This window comes from Cornus florida, unplaced genomic scaffold (genome assembly GCF_030987335.1).
Source record: "Cornus florida cultivar Cherokee Brave unplaced genomic scaffold, ASM3098733v1 CherokeeBrave_3.0.0_Hap2_Chr03, whole genome shotgun sequence".
Lineage (NCBI taxonomy): Eukaryota > Viridiplantae > Streptophyta > Magnoliopsida > Cornales > Cornaceae > Cornus > Cornus florida.
This window is the reverse complement of record NW_026775573.1, coordinates 26,596,791-26,615,658: the sequence shown is the minus strand read 5'-3', so window position 1 is coordinate 26,615,658 and position 18,868 is coordinate 26,596,791. Positions and strand designations below refer to the sequence as shown.

Sequence of the window (18,868 nt, the reverse complement as noted above, 5' to 3'; positions counted from 1 at the left end):
AATTGACTAATAGCACACCAGCGGCATGACAGAGGATAATTGCCCTAGGGTTTCTTGAACGGAATAGGCCACTGGGATTGAACTGGATTTATTGACGATGGTGTCGATGAGCAAAAGGTTCCTAAGAATGTGCTATCCCTTTGATTTGTGGAAGGGTATGCCTCCCTGATAGTGTGGGTTTGACGGAGCCGACCCTCCACGGCGGGACTTCTTCTTCTTGATCTTACCACTCGCCATTGATGAACCAAACACTGAAGAAGAGCTGAGGATTTGGGGAAGCAAGAGAAGCTAGTATTTTTTTGTTTGTTTGTTTAAGCCGCTAGGGTTTACTGTGGCAAACGCCCCATCTAACTTCTGAGTTCTGACTTTAACCTAAAAATGAACAAATAAAATAATAATAATAATAATAATAATTCACCTCTCTTATTTCCATTTATTCGTGAAATTTTTTTCCAACATATCAATCTGTTGGGTCTTTGTTTCATCAGGAAAAAGAGTGCATCAGACTTGTTTGGATTCACATGAAACACGCCGGAAAACATGGAGTGACGTTGTTGAAGAGATGAGAGATTCTTTAGACTTAAGTAGGGCAATTTAGTCATTTAGTGGTTAAAAAGGGTAGTATGGTCATATTCAAATGAAATATTATGGCATGTGACCATCGTGTGATCTGATCGGTTAGTTTTTGACGAAAAATTAACGTGAGGGGTCATTATGATAGACTTTTTAAAACATTGAGGAATTTTATAGTAGTTTTTGTATTTGAGGGGGTTAGTAGATAGTTTTTGTAAATAAGAAGGGGGTTTTCAGATTTTAACCCCTTTTTTTATATGAAACTATTAAAGCACTCCTTGTGATATAAGTAGTACATGACAAATAAAATAAACAACATGTAATATTAAATAAAAAACACAAATTAATTATTTCCATTCAATGTGACATTGTTTTATTTGGATTAATTAATTATTATGAAAAAAAAATTACCATTTTTGAAAAAGAATATTATCATAATAAAATGAGAGTTGTTTATTTTATTTATTTTTTCAAGAGTAAACGGTACTAAACTCTCTGAAATATCAATTGAAGTAAGCAAAACCCCTGGACTATTAAGAGAAAACTGAAGTTTCCATTTAGCCCTTACTTGTTTTTTTTTTTCGGTAAAGTACATTGACACCTTCTGAGGTTTGGGGAAAGGACAAGTAGAGGAAAGTTAGCCTGTTTTTGGACAATGACACCCTTTTAAGTTTGAAAAATGGACAAAGAGACCCTGAAGATCGTGAATTGACCTTATTACCCTTTCAAATAAAATTAACATTTTAATTGACTTAAATATCCTTTGATTAAACCCAAACCCGAAACCAAACCCTAACCCGAACCCGCCTGTGTATGTTATACAGTTTACCAGAGGAGAGAAAAGGGAGATCAGATGGATGGTGGTTGTGGCCGCGGTGGTGGGGTAGAAAGAGGGGGAAGAGAGGGGCGACCATAGTTGAAGAGATGAGGTGAAGAGGAGAGAGAGGAAGAAGATATGAGAGATATTGTGGTGATGGTTGCGACAATGGGGGTGGCGGCGATGACTGCAACAGTGGCGGCGAAACCCAGAAGTATCAGCGAAACCCTAAAATTGCCGACAAGGACCAAACTCCGATGAAGATATGGCCACGGACTGAACAGTGTGGCGAATTTTAGAAACCGAGCAACAAGATACTGACGAGCAGAAACAATCCGGCGAGGACCAAGCTCCGATGACGACAAGGTTCAGATGAGCACAGTCCGGTGACCGTCACCTGCAAGGGCGAGGAGGCTGAAGTGGCCATCGCTTCTGCCGTCCGTTTTGAGTCCAATTAGAGCCATTTCCGTGCAAAGATGAGAATTGGGGATGGTGATGTGCACAGATGAGGGGGTGATATATATGTGTGTGTGTGTGTGTGTGCGCGTGTGTATAGAGAGAGAGGGGAAGAGGGTAGTGGTGGTGGCGGCACCGATCTCATCCTTAAATCTTCCCTGCAGGCTCAAACATCAACTCTCTACCGTTGTCAAGAATCAAAGACGCCTGCGTGGGGAACGTCTCTGTCAATCCCGGTCAAACCCGGCTTGTCCGAGGCCGAGTTCGCCGCCCGAACCGAGGCTGAGCTCAGGCGAGGTCGAAGAGGTGGCAATGGCAAAGCTCTTTTTCGGCGTCTTCTTTTGTGGGTGGTGATTATGGAGGTTGGGGGTTGGTGGAGATTGGGGCGGTGGTGACTGGTTGTTGGTGTTTGTATATATATATATATATATATATATATATATGAAAAAGGGTATTTTGACCATTTAAGTTTTAAATATTTTATAATTAAAATTAATAAAATAGTGAAGGGTAAAGTGGACTTTTCACTTGATTTAAGGCTCTGTTTGGAGGGCAAATTTCACAAGGGGGTGTGTTTGTCCAAAAACAAGCCAACTTTCCTCTGCCTGTCCTTTCCTCAAACATCAGGGGTGTCTTTGTACTTTACCCTATTTTTTTTTACATGCTGATGTGGCAATATATTCTCTCTAGCCAATAAAGAAGCGACACCTGGCCACCTATCTAATCAAGAGGGCGCCAAACAATGACCCAACAACAATTTCCGCAGCCAAACATGTCCTAGTAATGTCTAGAACCAAACAGCTCCCATCCCAATCATAATCAAGTGTAAACGAAACCCTAGTATTCTTTGCTCGGGTCGAAAAACCTCACCTACCGGACCTTCCTCATATAGATCCTGCCATCAACAACCACTGCCTCGTCCCACGACCTCGTCACCTTCATCGAAACTATTTCCGTCCATGTTTGCTAATACAATCTCTTCGAAATCCTTTTAAAAAAGATTTGATTCAAGCCGGCGTCCTTGGCACGGGCATTAGAGCAGTGTTGCAGTGAACTAGGGTTTACCAAACGGCCAAAATGTCATCGGGCAGGCCGACGACCGTTGCGGAAGGAGACTTGCAGCTAGTTGTGCAGCTGGAGAGGGCCGAGAGGCGGTCTCTTGCCCTCCCACCACGGCCCCCGGCGGCGGCGGCGGCTGGATCGAACGCACTCGTCGAGTACGTTCCTCCTGCTAATCCGGAAGACGAGGACCTCGAGGTCAAGCTTCGCCGCATCATCGATCATGTCCCCGTCCGTGTCAGCAATACCTCCGGCAGCTCCGCCGGTTCCGGGTCCGGCGATTTTCATCAGGTATTGTATAAATATTCTGTTGGCTTAAATCCCTAGATTGAAGGTTTTCACCATACTGTTCAAGTTGTACCTACGTACATATGTATGATGTATGTGTTGAGGGTTTAATTGAGTATCTTACTTATAAATTGATTTTTTTTTTTTTTTTTTTTGAGTATGTTAGGGGTGGTTATCTTTTCAAAATTGTGTTTTTTTTTTTTGACTCTTTTGTTCCTTTCAGAGTCTTACGCGTTCAAGTGGAAGGAACATAGTGTGAATTTGCATTTTTTTTTTTGCTGTCAATTTGCTTTTCTTATTTTCTGTCTAGGTGACCATAAGAAATAGAACACTGAAGAAAAACGATAGCCCATGTCTACAAATTGAATTAGATTTGGGTATAAAACCTAGCTTTTGGTTGTGATTGTGAGGAGTGTGTTCATTTGTGATTGGAAGTAGGTTTTTGTTTTAGGAATGGTAGAATATTGAGATAAAGCTCTGGGAGATCAGAGATATTTTCTACATGATAGACTAAACTGCGATGCCTAACGGGGACGAAGGGATACACCTTCAAATGGGCTGCCACATAAGGGGCATTTTAAATCAGCTTTTATGACAAAAATTATTTTCTGATAGAATACTGCTTATGGATTGTGGAATTTAGTGCAATTCCTAGATAATGTTCTAGATTCCTGCTTCAGAATATCATGGACAAGCCATCGATTTGATCTGCTTATGAACTAATATTGTGAAAGTGGTGGTCATAACATAAAATATTAAAATTTTTTGGTCTCAAGAACAATGATTATTGTTGTTTTTGAGTATATTCAATTGTGTAGTTCTTTAAATGATAAACTAATTATTTTTAAATCTCATTATTTATTATGTTTTGTGAATTTTTCATTGTTAGGTTGATGAAAGATAATATTTTTAAATCTCATTATTTATGCTGGATATTACTCTTAGTTATTATGATTTGCCGTGTCGACGTGTCCGTTTCCCATATCCACATCCATGCTTCTTATATAGGAAGGAATCTAAAATCTATTGGTTTAAACAATTGTCGTTCGGAAAAAAAATTATTGTACTGGTTATGTCAAGATCCCACCAAAAACTTGCTGTAGAGAAGTGAAATCTTTGACGACATTTGATGGTCGCTAGACAAATGAAAGTGTGAAGTGGAATGTAAAATTAAATGTTGGACGGTATTTGCTGCTAAGTATTTAGGTCACTGGAGGAATTGTGTGGTTGCTTAAATTGAAATAAGACAATATAAGAAATTTGTGTAGATATGTTATTATGTGGATGGTGTATCTAATATAGGATACAACCACCACCTTTTTCCCAACTACTTGGGCTCGGCTACATAAATCCTATTTTTCTATTTCGCTTTATCTATGGCCGTAGCCTCAGTCAAACAACATGTTTCTCATATCCTTCCTTACTAACTCTACTCACATTAACTTGAGTCTTCCTCTTTCCCTAGTATTACCTTCAATCCAATCTAGTATATTGGATATGTAAATAATTAAACAAGGTTCTAGATCCTTCGGGCTGAACATGGAAGTCTTGACATCCATCAACTGAAGGCACTCCAGTGAGATCCTTGATCAATTGGAGCCAAACCTCAACCAATCAAGGTGTGTGTAGGGAGTTGTAGATTGATAAAAAATGTTTGGACAATCTAGAGTCAAAACAGTTCCAGAAATTACAAGTTTTTAGATCGACATTGAATCCTATTTTAGTTTTGTGGACTTCGAAAAGTCTATAAACTCCCAAAGACCTTATTTTACATATACATTCGAGCATAAGAGAGTTATATGCGCATCAAGAGAGATATCTTGAGAGATTTTTTACACATATTTTGAGAAATTACTAAAATCAGTTTCTGGATCATCAAGGTTTTCTTGGATCTTGGATTGATGATTGCTTAAAGAACGATTAGCAGTGGTGTTTACCATCACATTTTTAGAGAATTGTGAATAATTGTGCTTTTGTTGCCTGGGAAGGCAGTTCTTAAAAGAGCCAATGGGTTTCTTTCCTGCAAGGGAGTCATGGAAGAATGTTTGGTGCCTGTTAGTGATCACTGTGGAGAAAAAGTGGTTCGTTTCCAGATAGAGCTACTAGACTTGTTATGACAAGTGGAACCAGATGTAAGTCTCTAGTGAGAGGTAAATTAAAGCTGGTGATTCTTTGGGGTAAGAGTTTGTAACCGTAAGGTAAATGTTGTACTTCTTTTTTTGCGTCTTGGATGTGTTAGCACTTAATAAGGTCGTGGTTTTCCAGTTTTGATTATCCATGAAAAAATTCGGGTGTCTCTTTTGTGTGGGGTGTACTTGCTTGCTTTTGGTTGCATGGTTAGGTTGATGATTGGATATTGAATGGTTTGTTGCGATCAAAGGTTAAAATTGGACATTGAATGATTTTCGAAAAAACAGACACAAAGAGGCCTCTACCTTCCCCTGGGTGGGTGTCCTGCTCCTGCTTGGCGGGGATCATGGTGTGTCCAATGGCATATCTAAGGACTTCCGCTACAAAACTATCGTGGCTATGTATAAGCAGTATTTGTGAACAGGGGAGAGGGAGAAACCACAGGGAAAAAGGGGACGTGACTCCCAAACAAGGTTGGTGGAATCATGAAGGTTAGATCTAGGAGAATATATCCACCTCTGATGGGGCATAACATTTGTCTGGCCCAGCTGGAGTTCTTTGTTACCCCCAATGGTTTATTTGATAGACTTTTGCTGAGATTTTAAATTATAACGGAGAAATGATTTCATTTGTGATGCTTGAAATTTTAGAATGAGCAAATGACAATGGTAGAAGGCCTTGCTGCTATATACGGGCAGTGTAAGTTGATCTTGTCTTTGAGGTAGAGAGAAAAGGACCAAAGACTGGTTGTATCTTCTGTGTGCAATGTGCATGCTTCAAACTTGCCCGCATATTGTTATCAAGCATTCAACTCAACCAAGATTTACAGAAATCCTTTCTTTTATTTATTTATTTATTTGTAAAATAAATAAACTATAGATTTAAAATTGGGCACTGTTTTTGTTGGCATTTGAAAGTTCTTTCTTGGTTTTTAGAGTGGAATTTCCCCCTTTGTGGATGCTATGCAACGCATCTTAGCTCTAGATATTTTTAGTCTAACAGGACTTGCGATTGGTTTGATTTCATTAGAAATGTTAGTTAAGCTCTTAAAGCACGTATCTTGACTGCACTTTTCTGAAATTATTCCTGGAACAGTATCGGCAGATGAGACGGAAAGAACAAGACCGGCTTGCAAGGATGGATGTTGACCACCAGAGGAGGAAAGAACTGGCAGAATTTAATATGCGAAGGGAGGAAAGACTGAAAGCTGCAGAGGAACGAACAGCAAAGAAACGTTTGAAACGCCAGAACAAAAAACAGAGGAAGAAAGAAAAGAGGACCAAAGTGAATGCCAGCGATGAACAGCATCAAAACGAAGAAAAACCTTCAGATGACAATGGGGACTCTGATAATGGTGAAGCAGTGAATTGAACGAGATTTGACCGACACTTTTTCTCCCAACCTTTTGTTCATACTTGGGATTGCAAGGACAATTTCCATGTTGAGCAAATGAGACAAACCATTCTTCAGTTTCTGTATTCTGGTAGGCGTTTTCCTTGCATGTATTTTGTGAAAATTGCTCAAGAGATACAGGGAAAATGGAATGGTTTATTCGAAATAGTGATAGTTTATTTTCTATTTTCTAGATCACAAATGCATGATTGTACTGATCTTATAGCATATACCTACAGGATACACCTACTGATTTTCTGGTTTATATATATATATATATATATATATACACACACGTCGCATGGTCTTCTTCGTTACACTCTTCGCATATTGGATACAGACCAGAGATACGCCTCCCTTTCGGTAGCCTGTTTCTCGTTCTTCTTTCTAAACATTTCTTTCTCAAATCCTGGAAGATTCATAACAACACAAACTAGTTAAACGGCTAATATAAATACAATTTAGAACAGCTTATTTATAGTTCTTGATGAAAGTGAAACGTAGGATTGAACTTGAAGTAAACCAACGTACCGTTACTGCGATCAACGCCATCCCAGTGTCTCCCTGGTTTGATGCCATAGCGGTTGGGTGCAGCAGCATCGAAGCCACTTTGAATCCAGCTATGTCTGGGAATGTCCTCAGGAATTATAAACCCGAATTCTTTCATCTTCTTGTTATCTCCAACCATTTGCGTTTTAGAATTTAAATTTGGAAGATTAGGCTCCGAACTAGAGAGAATAAGAACAATTGTAGAGAGAGAAAGTTTGAGAACATCTATGAATTCTTGAGTATCCTCGTGTTAGAGGGTTAGATAAATAAGACTCCAATTCCTTGCGGGACTTGCAGCACAAGTTTACCTTAGAAGGATTAATGGGCCTATTTATTGTTCAGCTTCCAACAGGCTAATTAGAGTACCAATCAAAACTATAAATAAAACAATTTAATCTTAACTACTACGTATTTGTTAATTCCACTATATAAAAATAAGGAATAACTAATACATACGACAATAAATAGTAGGACCATAATTTATATTACTATAATAACCCAAAACACAACTGTTATAACATAAAATAAATCTAAGATATGTCCCACCATGCTTTTACATAATACTATTAAATATACTAACCTTTAAAAAGTTATCCTGCAGAGTCATCCAGCGAATTTTAAAAGCTATTGCATTTTTTTTTCTTCCAAAAAATAGTCTTTGCAAATCTTTCACGTCATTTTTTATTTTTATTTTATTTTATTTTATTATTATTTAAAAGAGCCGTTTCAACTTGCCATGGCTCTTTCCTTCTTTGGAATATATGTACTCTAAAAAAAAAAAAAAAATAGACATTGCAGCTCTTTGACATCATTTCTATTTTTTTTTAAGTTGCAACGGCTTTTGTCTTTTTTTGAAACATATATATATATACTAGTAAAATGCACGTGCGATGCACGTATTAAATGTTTTGTAACTTATTAATATATTCGTTGTATGATATTGTCGGATATTAAATAAATTTTTATCAACAATATTTAGAGTGTATTAATTGTCATCTCAATGAATTCCTAAACTATAACTCTTTGAATATAAAAGTATTCATATGAACAACGTTTAGAGAGTAATAATTGTCACTTTAAAAGAAACAAAATAAGGTTTTTCATTAATGAATGAATGAAAAGTATAAATATTTTAAAAAATATATGAAAATTAAAATTCTATAATTTAAAAAAGAATCATAAATAAATACTATATAAAAATTCTATATATTATAAAATCCGAAAGAGTACCAACAATGTTTGCATTGTAATAATTGTCACCTCAAAAGAAACAAAATATATTAGAAAATTTAAAACTATGACTGTTTGAAAATAAAAGTATTCCTAAATTATTTATTTCTCAATCTTTATCTTTTTTGCGTATCTCATTTCTTCATGAAATGAATCATTGTCAAGTGTCAATTCTTTTAATTCTTCCACCGCAAAATAAGTTTTTACGACTTGTTGTTGAGTATTGTCTATCTTCACCAGAAAAAAAAAAAAAAAAAAAAGGTTTCCCTTTGCAGCTTGTCACTTTGTTGTTAAATTCATCCATGTCATGCAAAAATAAGAAATATAATTTAGAGCTATTGAGAAATTCAAGTAAGTATTTTTTTTTTTTTAATTTAATTAAAATTTTATGAATAAAGGTCGAAAATTACCTCAATTTGTAATTGTAGTAAATCATCTAGTGAACAATTTATTAATGTTTGGCAATCATTGAACACTGTTAGGGTTGCAAGTGTTGCAATATGTTCCATACTTCGCATTTTAATTATCATCATGAATCTACATATGAGTAAAGATAAAGAATTGTGTATTTGTAATATTATTAAACCATTGAAATAAATACAATAATAAGGTTTTATGATATAATAAAACTTTTGAATGCATTTTGAGTCTGTTGTGTTGCATCGAGGACAATATACTCTATCTTTTTCAACTTTTATTTTCTTATTGCATTTCTCACAGGCATTGTACGACGGTTTGCGATCATTAACGACATTTTCAATTGTTGCTTCGAAACAACAATTTGTTTTCTGCAGATTGTACAACAAAATATAACTTCTCGATATATGAATTGAATATAAAAATGTGATATACAATTAAGAAAGATTAAGAAATATACTGAAATTTAATATCTCAAATGACATTGTAGATTTTCCTATTATGTCTTGAAGTTTGACTTTTTTAGCACCATTGAATTTTTGATCTTTTGTACTAGAAATCAAACTTTTTATATCTTTGTTATTTATGTTCTCTTTGGACCTGTCCACGTATAAATTATCTTGTAAAATAATTAAATAAATAAAACTAAAAAACATGTTATCTTTCTACAAATAGTGTATATTTTGCACCAAGAAGTCTGCAATATAAAAATATAAAAACAAATATCATATGGCATATATGTTTAGTTATATATGAACATGCTCAAAGAAAAAGATTACATATAACTTTATGAATATATATATATATATATATATATATATATATATATAATGTAATAAATAACGAACCAATGTCTTAATGCTTTGACACTTTCAATATCGATATTGATTTGCAATGTAGATTCTTTTTGAAGAGACAGACCTGGAATATAACGTTATTATTTGTAAAAGTTTGTTATTATAGATTTACTTAATAATATATAATGTAAATAATATCAATTTGTATGATAATTTACCTTTGTAGGTGTTGCTTGCCACATGTGTAATTGTGATAATAGGTCTTTCCTGTATTAGTTCCATGATAAAATTTCCTTCATTCTCAGCAAGATCCTCCCATAACGTCAAAGTAGTTATCCTTGAACTATAATAAAGATTAATTACTTTAGTCATTATATTATATTGGCATAATTATGATTGTATATGTAATATAGTAATAACGTACCTCATATCCATTACAATGACTTCCTACTTTTTGGTTGTGCCTTTGTTGTTCTTCTTACATATGTTCAATATAGGAAATATCTCAATAACAATTCCCAAAGCATCTAGCCAGATTAAAAATAAAATAAAAAATAAGAAATTTTAATTTTAATTTTATATATGTACAAGAGAGAACATATATATGGAAAGTTGAGAATTAAACGAAAACTAACCCATATTTTCTTTTGCATTAGTGTACTTGTTCAGCCCCTTGAAGTCCACAAAATTAAAGTTTATTATTTCTAAGCTTACTACTTCAAGCTCTTCAACTTCAATATTAAGGTGTTATTAAGAAACTTCAATTCATACTCCTTGTGCACACTCCTATATATATGATTGACGTCTTTTACAGTTACATTAAAAATTCTGTATGTCTTGTGAAGCAATAGTGAATCACTGAATTGGTGATGAGCTCGTTAAATAAGACACCTTAAATTTATGTTCCTTGAAAGAGTAAAAAAGATGTGTAAATGGATTAATGAGATCATTAAATAACAATGTTGTCATACAAATATAGATGCATTTAATAAAATTAACAGAAATAGCCGATGGTATACTTATATTATCATCCATTAGAACTACTTTCAACATTGTTCCTGATGTGTATTCCTCGATTGCTCTTCAAAGTACAAATACTTTTATTGTCGATTCTGTTTTTAAATTAATAAGTGAATTTATTAAGTCAAAGCTTTGGTGACCTTTCTTCATTTTCATAATTTTTTCTGCATGATTAAAAGAAAAAAGAATTAAGGTTAAAGAAATTAAAATTAAAATTGTGAAATAAGAATGATCGAGTATCAAAATAGAAATGAAAAAATATATATACACATCAATAGTAAGTTAAATCGAAGTTAATATTTTTTTATGTTTTTCAAAGAATAAAATTGTGAGTGAAAGATTTAAATATTGTAATAATTGGTAGCGAATGTGGGATATATTTACCTTTCGAATAATGCAAAATAATTTTGGAATGGAAAGGCATGGATATTAATGTGGGTGTATCCTTACCTTTCAGACTGAAGAACCTCCTTATAGACAACATTTTTAGTGTATGTACCACTTCTAATGTTTGTTTGATCCTTCTTAACAAGTACTTTAGTAGTTGACATTGAAGTTCCTCTAGATAGTGCGACATATAATTGTCCATGGGAGAACACGTGCTCAGGTAGAAAAACTCCAACATAAGGAATTGTTTGCCCTGTGCCTTATTTATTGTCATTGCAAAACTCAACCGGATTAGAAATTATTTTCGTGTAAAATGGAAAGGCGTAGCTTCATTCTCTACCGGGCATAGGAGTATTCTTGGAATCAGTATTTGTTTTCCAGCATGTTGTCCATGGCTAATTTCTGCATTGATCGTATTGGCCTTTGTTCCATGACAGATGAGCCTGGTACCATTACACAATCCATTTGTCGGATCCAAATTTCTCAGCAACATTATAGGACAATCGACTTTCAACGTTAACTTATGTAGCGGGAGGCCATTTGGAGCCAATGAATTAAGGAAATCTTCTTGGTAATAGGTCTCCATATCATCAGTAAACCGTGGGATATAATAATTAATGAGAGCTCTTTATTGTGAATTAAACTTTTTTTATATTTTGTTAATTTGAATTTTATTAGGTAATTTTGAATTTTATAGAATTTATATCACTTAATAAATAAATACTAAAACTCTTTGCACAAAGGCTGAGAAAGTAGTACAACACTTGATCTTAGTCAAAAGACCAAGAAAGGTTAGCCAAAAGACCAAGAAAAGTTAGCCAAAAGACCGACCCAAAAAAATTTAGTATTACACTTGATCTTAGCCAATAGGCCGAGAAGGTGTGATTATTATTTCTTTAACTCTATAGTTTTATAAGATATTTTCATGTAATCCTTTTTACTTAAAACCAATGTGGGACTTTGTAATTTGAATTAAACTCTTTTTATATTTTGTTAATTTGAATTAATTTTAATTTTATTAGGTAATTTTGAGTTTTATAGAATTTATATCAATTAATAAATAAATAATAAAATACTGTTCTATAAATAGTGGAATATAATAATTAATGGGAGCTCTTTATTATGAATTAAACTCTTTTTATATTTTGTTAATTTGAATTTTATTAGGTAATTTTGAGTTTTATAGAATTTATATCTTTATTGTGAATTAAACTCTTTTTATATTTTGTTAATTTGAAATAATTTGAATTTTATTAGGTAATTTTGAGTTTTATAGAATTTATATCAATTAATAAATAACTACTGAAACTCTTTGCACAAAGGCCGAGAAAGTAGATATATACTTGGTCTTAGCCAAATGACCAAGAAAGGTTAGCCAAAAGCCGACCCAAAAAAGTTTAGTACTGTACTTGATCTTAGCCAAAAGGCCGAGAAGGTGTGATTATTATTTCTTTAACTCTATAGTTTTATAAGAGGCTTTTATGTAATCCTTTTTACTTAAAACCAATGTGAGATTTTGTAATTTGAATTAAACTCTTTTTATATTTCGTTAATTTGAATTAATTTTAATTTTATTAGGTAATTTTGAGTTTTATAGAATTTATATCAATTAATAAATAAATAATAAAATACTGTTCTATAAATAGTGGGATATAATAATTAATGGGAGCTCTTTATTATGAATTAAACTCTTTTTATATTTTGTTAATTTGAATTTTATTAGGTAATTTTGAGTTTTATAGAATTTATATCTTTATTGTGAATTAAACTCTTTTTATATTTTGTTAATTTGAAATAATTTGAATTTTATTAGGTAATTTTGAGTTTTATAGAATTTATATCAATTAATAAATAACTACTGAAACTCTTTGCACAAAGGCCGAGAAAGTAGATATATACTTGGTCTTAGCCAAATGACCAAGAAAGGTTAGCCAAAAGCCGACCCAAAAAAGTTTAGTACTGTACTTGATCTTAGCCAAAAGGCCGAGAAGGTGTGATTATTATTTCTTTAACTCTATAGTTTTATAAGAGGCTTTTATGTAATCCTTTTTACTTAAAACCAATGTGGGATTTTGTAATTTGAATTAAACCCTTTTTATATTTTGTTAATTTGAATTAATTTTAATTTTATTAGGTAATTTTGAGTTTTATAGAATTTATATCAATTAATAAATAAATACTGAAATAATTTTAATTTTATTAGGTAATTTTGAGTTTTATAGAATTTTTATCAATTAATAAATAAGGACTGAAAAACTATTCTATATATCGTGGGATATAATAATTAATGAAAACTCTTTATTGTGAATTAAACTCTTTTTATATTTTGTTAATTTGAATTAATTTGAATTTTATTAGGTAATTTTGAGTTTTATAGAATTTATATCAATTAATAAATAAATACTAAAACTCTTTACACAAAGGCCGAGAAAGTAGTACTACACTTGATCTTAGTCAAAAGATCAAGAAAAGTTAGTCAGAATGACGACCCAAAAAAATTTAGTACTATACTTAATCTTAACTAAAAAGCCGATAAGGTGTGATTATTATTTCTTTAGCTCTATAATTTTATAAGAGGCTTTCATATAATCATTTTTACTTAAAACCAATGTGGAACTTTGTAATTTGAATTAAACTCTTTTTATATTTTGTTAATTTGAATTAATTTGAATTTTATTAGGTAATTTTGAGTTTTATAGAATTTATATCAATTAATAAATAAATACTGAAATACTATTCTATATATCGTGGGATATAATAATTAATGAGAGCTCTTTATTGTGAATTAAACTCTTTTTATAGTTTGTTAATTTGAATTAATTTGAATTTTATTAGGTAATTTTGAGTTTTATAAAATTTATATCTTTATTGTGAATTAAAGTCTTTTTATATTTTGTTAATTTGAATTAATTTGAATTTTATTAGGTAATTTTGAGTTTTATAGAATTTATATCAATTAATAAATAAATACTGAAACTCTTTGCACAAAGACCGATAAAGTAGTATTGCACTTGGTCTTAGCCTAAAGACTAAGAAACGTTAGCCACAAGGCGACCAAAAAAAATTTAGTACTACACTTGATCTTAGCCAAAAGGCTGAGAAGGTATGATTATTATTTCTTTAGCTATATAGTTTATAAGAGGCTTTCATGTAATCATTTTTACGTAAAAGCAATGTGGGACTTTGTAATTTGAATTAAAATCTTTTTTATATTTTGTTAATTTGAATTAATTTTAATTTTAGTAGGTAATTTGAGTTTTATAGAATTTATATCAATTAATGAGTTTTGTAGAATTTATATCAATTAATAAATAAATAGTGAAACTTTTTGCACAAAGGCCGAGAAAATAGTACTAAACTTGATCTTAGCCAAAAGACCAAGAAAGGTTAGCCAAAAGGCCGTCCTAAAAAAATTTAGTACTACACTTGATTTTAGCCAAATGGCCGAGAAGGTATGATTATTATTTCTTTAGCTCTATAGTTTTATAAGAGGCTTTTATGTAATCTTTTTTACTTAAAACCAATGTGGGACTTTGTAATTTGAATTAAACTCTTTTTATATTTTGTTAATTTGAATTAATTTTAATTTTATTAGGTAATTTTGAGTTTTATAGAATTTAAATCAATTAATAAAAAAATACTGAAATACTGAAACACTGAAACACTTTGCACATTTAATAATAGTATAGATACACACACACACACACACATATATATATAGTGTTGGAGGATGAGAAATTATACTACATATCCAACACTTAATTCTCATCCTCCAACACTCCATATGGATCATCGACCTCCATTTTTCAACCTTTACTTTAACCAATTACAAAACTCCAAATTATTACCAAAATTAATTTATGGGTTGCAATCTCAAGATTAATTTTTCCCAATCCGATAACTCACGTCATCTTTAAGTCTAATACGTATCTCATCCTCAATTCCAATGTTATAAATAAATAAATAAAGTATAGATCTCTGTATTGTGTTGTATAAAATATTACATAAAGTGCCTATATAGGAGAATGTTTGAGGGTAGGTGAGTGATGAATAAGTAATATATAGATATTAATATGGTAGGTGTAATCATATATAGTAATTTGTAATATGTAAGAAACCTCGGTGATAGGTAAATGGGTAAACTTGTAATCTAACAGCCCCCCTCAAACTCAAGGTGAGTATGAACCCAACTTGAGATTAAAGGCAAGATCATGAAAGTTGATGGAATTTTGGTGGAGATGGGTTTTCACTCATGATATAGATGGAGGCACGATTAACAGCTGACGTACCAGGTGACGTGACACTACTGCTGGCACCGCTACTAACTGTGTCTGACATGGCAACTAACGTGGCACTACTGCTGGCACCGCTGCTGGCTGTGTCTAACATGGCAGCTGTCATGACAGGTGACGCATTACTGTTGGCATCGCTGTTGATATGTCTTGGAAGCTGATTGGGCGGCCAAATAAGGCTTTTGCTAATTTATGAATTTAATACTGAAGGTTGGGATGCAGAAGCATAAGTTTGAAGGTTGATTGCCGCCGAGGATGGGGCTAGGGGTGGCAAATTATCACATGACACGACAACTCGACACGAACACGACACGAATTAAAATGGTTTGGGTTTGGCATAAATGGGTTTGAGTCATAAAAAGGTGGACACGATTAACCCGTTTACTTAACCGTATCGGGTTAGGGTTGAGAGGTTCAACCTGTGTAACCCGTTTATGACCCATTTAACTCAACATATTATAATCGTGAATATAACCTATATAATATGTTACCTGTTTAAACCCAATTACTATGGATAGTTAAGTCATTTCAATATAAACCTTGTCTATGTCTTATGATTTTTCTTTTTATTTTGAATATTTGGGTTAATTATGACAACCTTTTCTATTATTTAGTATTTGATTAAATATTAAATGTCTCATTTTAATAAACAGGTCATTGAACGGGTTAACACGATTACCTGTTCAATAGACGAGTTGGGTTAGTGTTGAGATTCTTGACACGATTATTAAATGGGTTGGGTTTGGGTTTACCTATTTATTATAATACCCTTACATCGACACGATACGAACACGACCCACGAACACGAATTGCCACCCCTAGATGGGGCTAATAGTGTCATCCTCGATGGCGATTATGATAAATTGGTATATTATTTACTAGAGATTGAAAGACTCTGATACCATGTTAGAAATAAATGAATGAAAAAATATTATATTGTATTAATGTATTGAATGAGATTACATAAAGGGCCTATATATAAGAGAAGGTTTGGGGGTAGGTAAGTGATGAACAAGTAACCTATAGATACTAATATGGTAGGTGTAATCATATATGGTACTTTCTAATATGCAAAAAACTTAGGTGATAGGTTAAGGGGTAAACTTGTAATCTAACATCTAATACCTATCTTATCAACCTTCTGAATCCCAATCGATCCCTTAAAGCAAAAAAAGCTCAACTGTTCCATAAAAAAAATGATAAAGCATTATGCAAAACATGGAAAATGGTTGGGGAAGATTCAATCACGGGTTTGAAGCAACATAGATCCACCTATTGGTAACAAATCCGTACTAATTTTCTACGCCAAGGGGAGGGCATGCTGGCAAGAAAAAGCAATGGTTTGATAAGTTGTTTTTCAACCATTCATCTAAAGGTAAACAAATTTTCTAGATATTACAAAAGTCGTCAAAGACCATCGGACTAATGGCTACAATGCTGAAGATAACGTCAAATCAACAAATAAGAAAGATGGATGTTGTCGATCTCAATATTAATAAGCCTGGAAATTGCTCCGAATTGATTTCAATAATACAAGATTCATTCTTGAACAATCCAGTTACTCACAGAGTATCAACACCAGGTTTGGTAAACCTTAGTGATGACGACCCACCGCCCGGTGCTAAAGGTTTGCATGACTTACAATAATGAACAAAGAAGGGTAAAAACAAAAACAAATATGTTGTTCAAATGCAGAGTTTATTTCCTTGGCAGAAAAAGAGTGACGAGCCTCTTTCTAATGCGTTTAGAAAACGAGACTTTTTAATGCGAGATGTCACTTTGCAAGGTCAAAATAAGATTGTGGTTTAAGAAGCCTTTCTAGTCAAATTTACATTTATAAAATCACTACTACAACTAATAAAGTATAGCGAGTAGGGATCGTCCACAGAGATTATACGTGTTGGAATTTAACTTCAACTCTAATGTACCAATTGATTGCAAAGAGAGAGATTGGTTGATTAAACTAGAAAATAATTAAATTAAAATGCAAGTAAAGTAAACTAACGAGAGATAGGGATTAAGAGATATGAAGAGAGGTCTTAGGGTGTTGGAATCACCACTAAGCTTATGTAATTAACCACTTGCTTTCCATTAATAGGGAATACATTGTTGCAATCAAGATGTGGCTACAAACATAAACACAATTTGCATGTAAAAGTGTGAACTATCTAATGCAAGAGTGAATTGTCTACCTAACCAACAAGTAAACTAAGTATAGAACAACCTACCAAGATAAAAGCATAATCTATGAATTAAGTAACAAATGGGTCTAATGAGAGCACACATCAATCTAGAGAATCATGAAATTTGAAATAATAAGCCATGGAATATCAAATCAAGTATTGATTGTCTACCTACTTACAATCATGAATTAAATTGTAGAACAACCCATCAAGTATAAGTATAATCCATCAAATTAATTGACAAATCCATTCAATGAAAACTTATGCTTAGCCATCACTAAATCCTTAATTAATCACACATAGACATGCAACCAACATAGAGAATCTAGTGTAGAGATTAATTCCCAAATAATCACACATAAGACAACATGTAATTAAAATAGAGAATCATAAGAAAGAATTAAATCAACAATCACAAGGCTAAGCACTAATCACAACAATATATATATATAAATCCCCAAAAATAGAAATACAAGAGTTTAGATTACACAAGAATTAGGGCTTATCCAAGCCCTACGTGTAGATCTAGCCAATCATGGAGGAGGTGGATGTGGTCATGAAACCCTCGAGGGCAAGCTCCAAACATGGCTCCATCTTCTTCTTCCTCTACTTCTTCTTCTTCTTTGAAGCTCTAGAGAGAGAGAGAGTATGTATCTAAAGATGGGTTCTTGAGATGTGCATCCACTTCCCTTTTATCTTCTAACCCTAATCTCTAACTTTCTAAAGTGAGAAAGCTACAACAATATAGAAATTACAATGAAAATATTTGAATGTCCTTACAAAAATGGTTGAATCCCTCTTATATACAAGGCTTGAGAGCCCAAAAATGTGAGAACTCGGCCCTAGAATCTCCCTTTTCAAGCACAGCCCGAGTTGGTTCGAAATGAGCTTCAGATCTGTTTTTTAATAAGTTTCGCGAACAGTTCGATCGATCAGACTTTTCTTCGATCGATCAGAGTTCGATCGATCTTGGTGTGATCGATCAGGAATTCGATTGATCTGGGTTTGATCGATCAGACTTGGCAGATTTTCAGCATCAGCCTCATTTTGCTCCAGATCAGCCTCCATTTGCTCTAGATTCTCACCAAGACTTAGTTTGACTCCAAAAAGGCCTTAAGAAGCCATTTTTAGCTTGTTTTAACTTTATTGACCTAAAAAAGGAATAACACAAAATTAGTCTAAAACGAAAAAATAAGATAGATAAAGGTCCTAAAACACTCAAGTTTAAGGGGTTTAAAAGCGCACTTTTCAGCGCTTATCAAAGAGCAAAAAAAGGTA

The 18,868-nt window shown here is 33.0% G+C and overlaps 1 protein-coding gene and 1 pseudogene across 1 annotated transcript; one reads left to right on the top strand and one right to left on the bottom strand.

Moving 5' to 3' along the window:
* Positions 1 to 2,636: 2,636 nt before the first annotated feature.
* On the top strand, positions 2,637 to 6,901 carry LOC132300033 (uncharacterized). Its single transcript, XM_059796960.1, has 2 exons — positions 2,637 to 3,196; positions 6,419 to 6,901. The coding sequence occupies exons 1-2, from the start codon at positions 2,924 to 2,926 to the stop codon at positions 6,692 to 6,694; spliced, it is 549 nt and encodes a 182-aa protein (XP_059652943.1). The 5' UTR covers positions 2,637 to 2,923; the 3' UTR covers positions 6,695 to 6,901.
* A 7,188-nt stretch (positions 6,902 to 14,089) lies between these two features.
* On the bottom strand, positions 14,090 to 14,222 carry LOC132301819 (U2 spliceosomal RNA; annotated as a pseudogene).
* Positions 14,223 to 18,868: the final 4,646 nt, after the last annotated feature.

What these genes read in the sequence shown, in the direction of transcription:
- LOC132300033 (XM_059796960.1), top strand. Translation starts at nt 2,924, where the DNA reads ATGTCATCGGGCAGGCCGACGACCGTTGCGGAAGGAGACTTGCAGCTA. An exon ending in GGTCCGGCGATTTTCATCAG is followed by an intron (nt 3,197 to 6,418) that starts GTATTGTATAAA and finishes TTCCTGGAACAG; the next exon opens with TATCGGCAGATGAGACGGAA.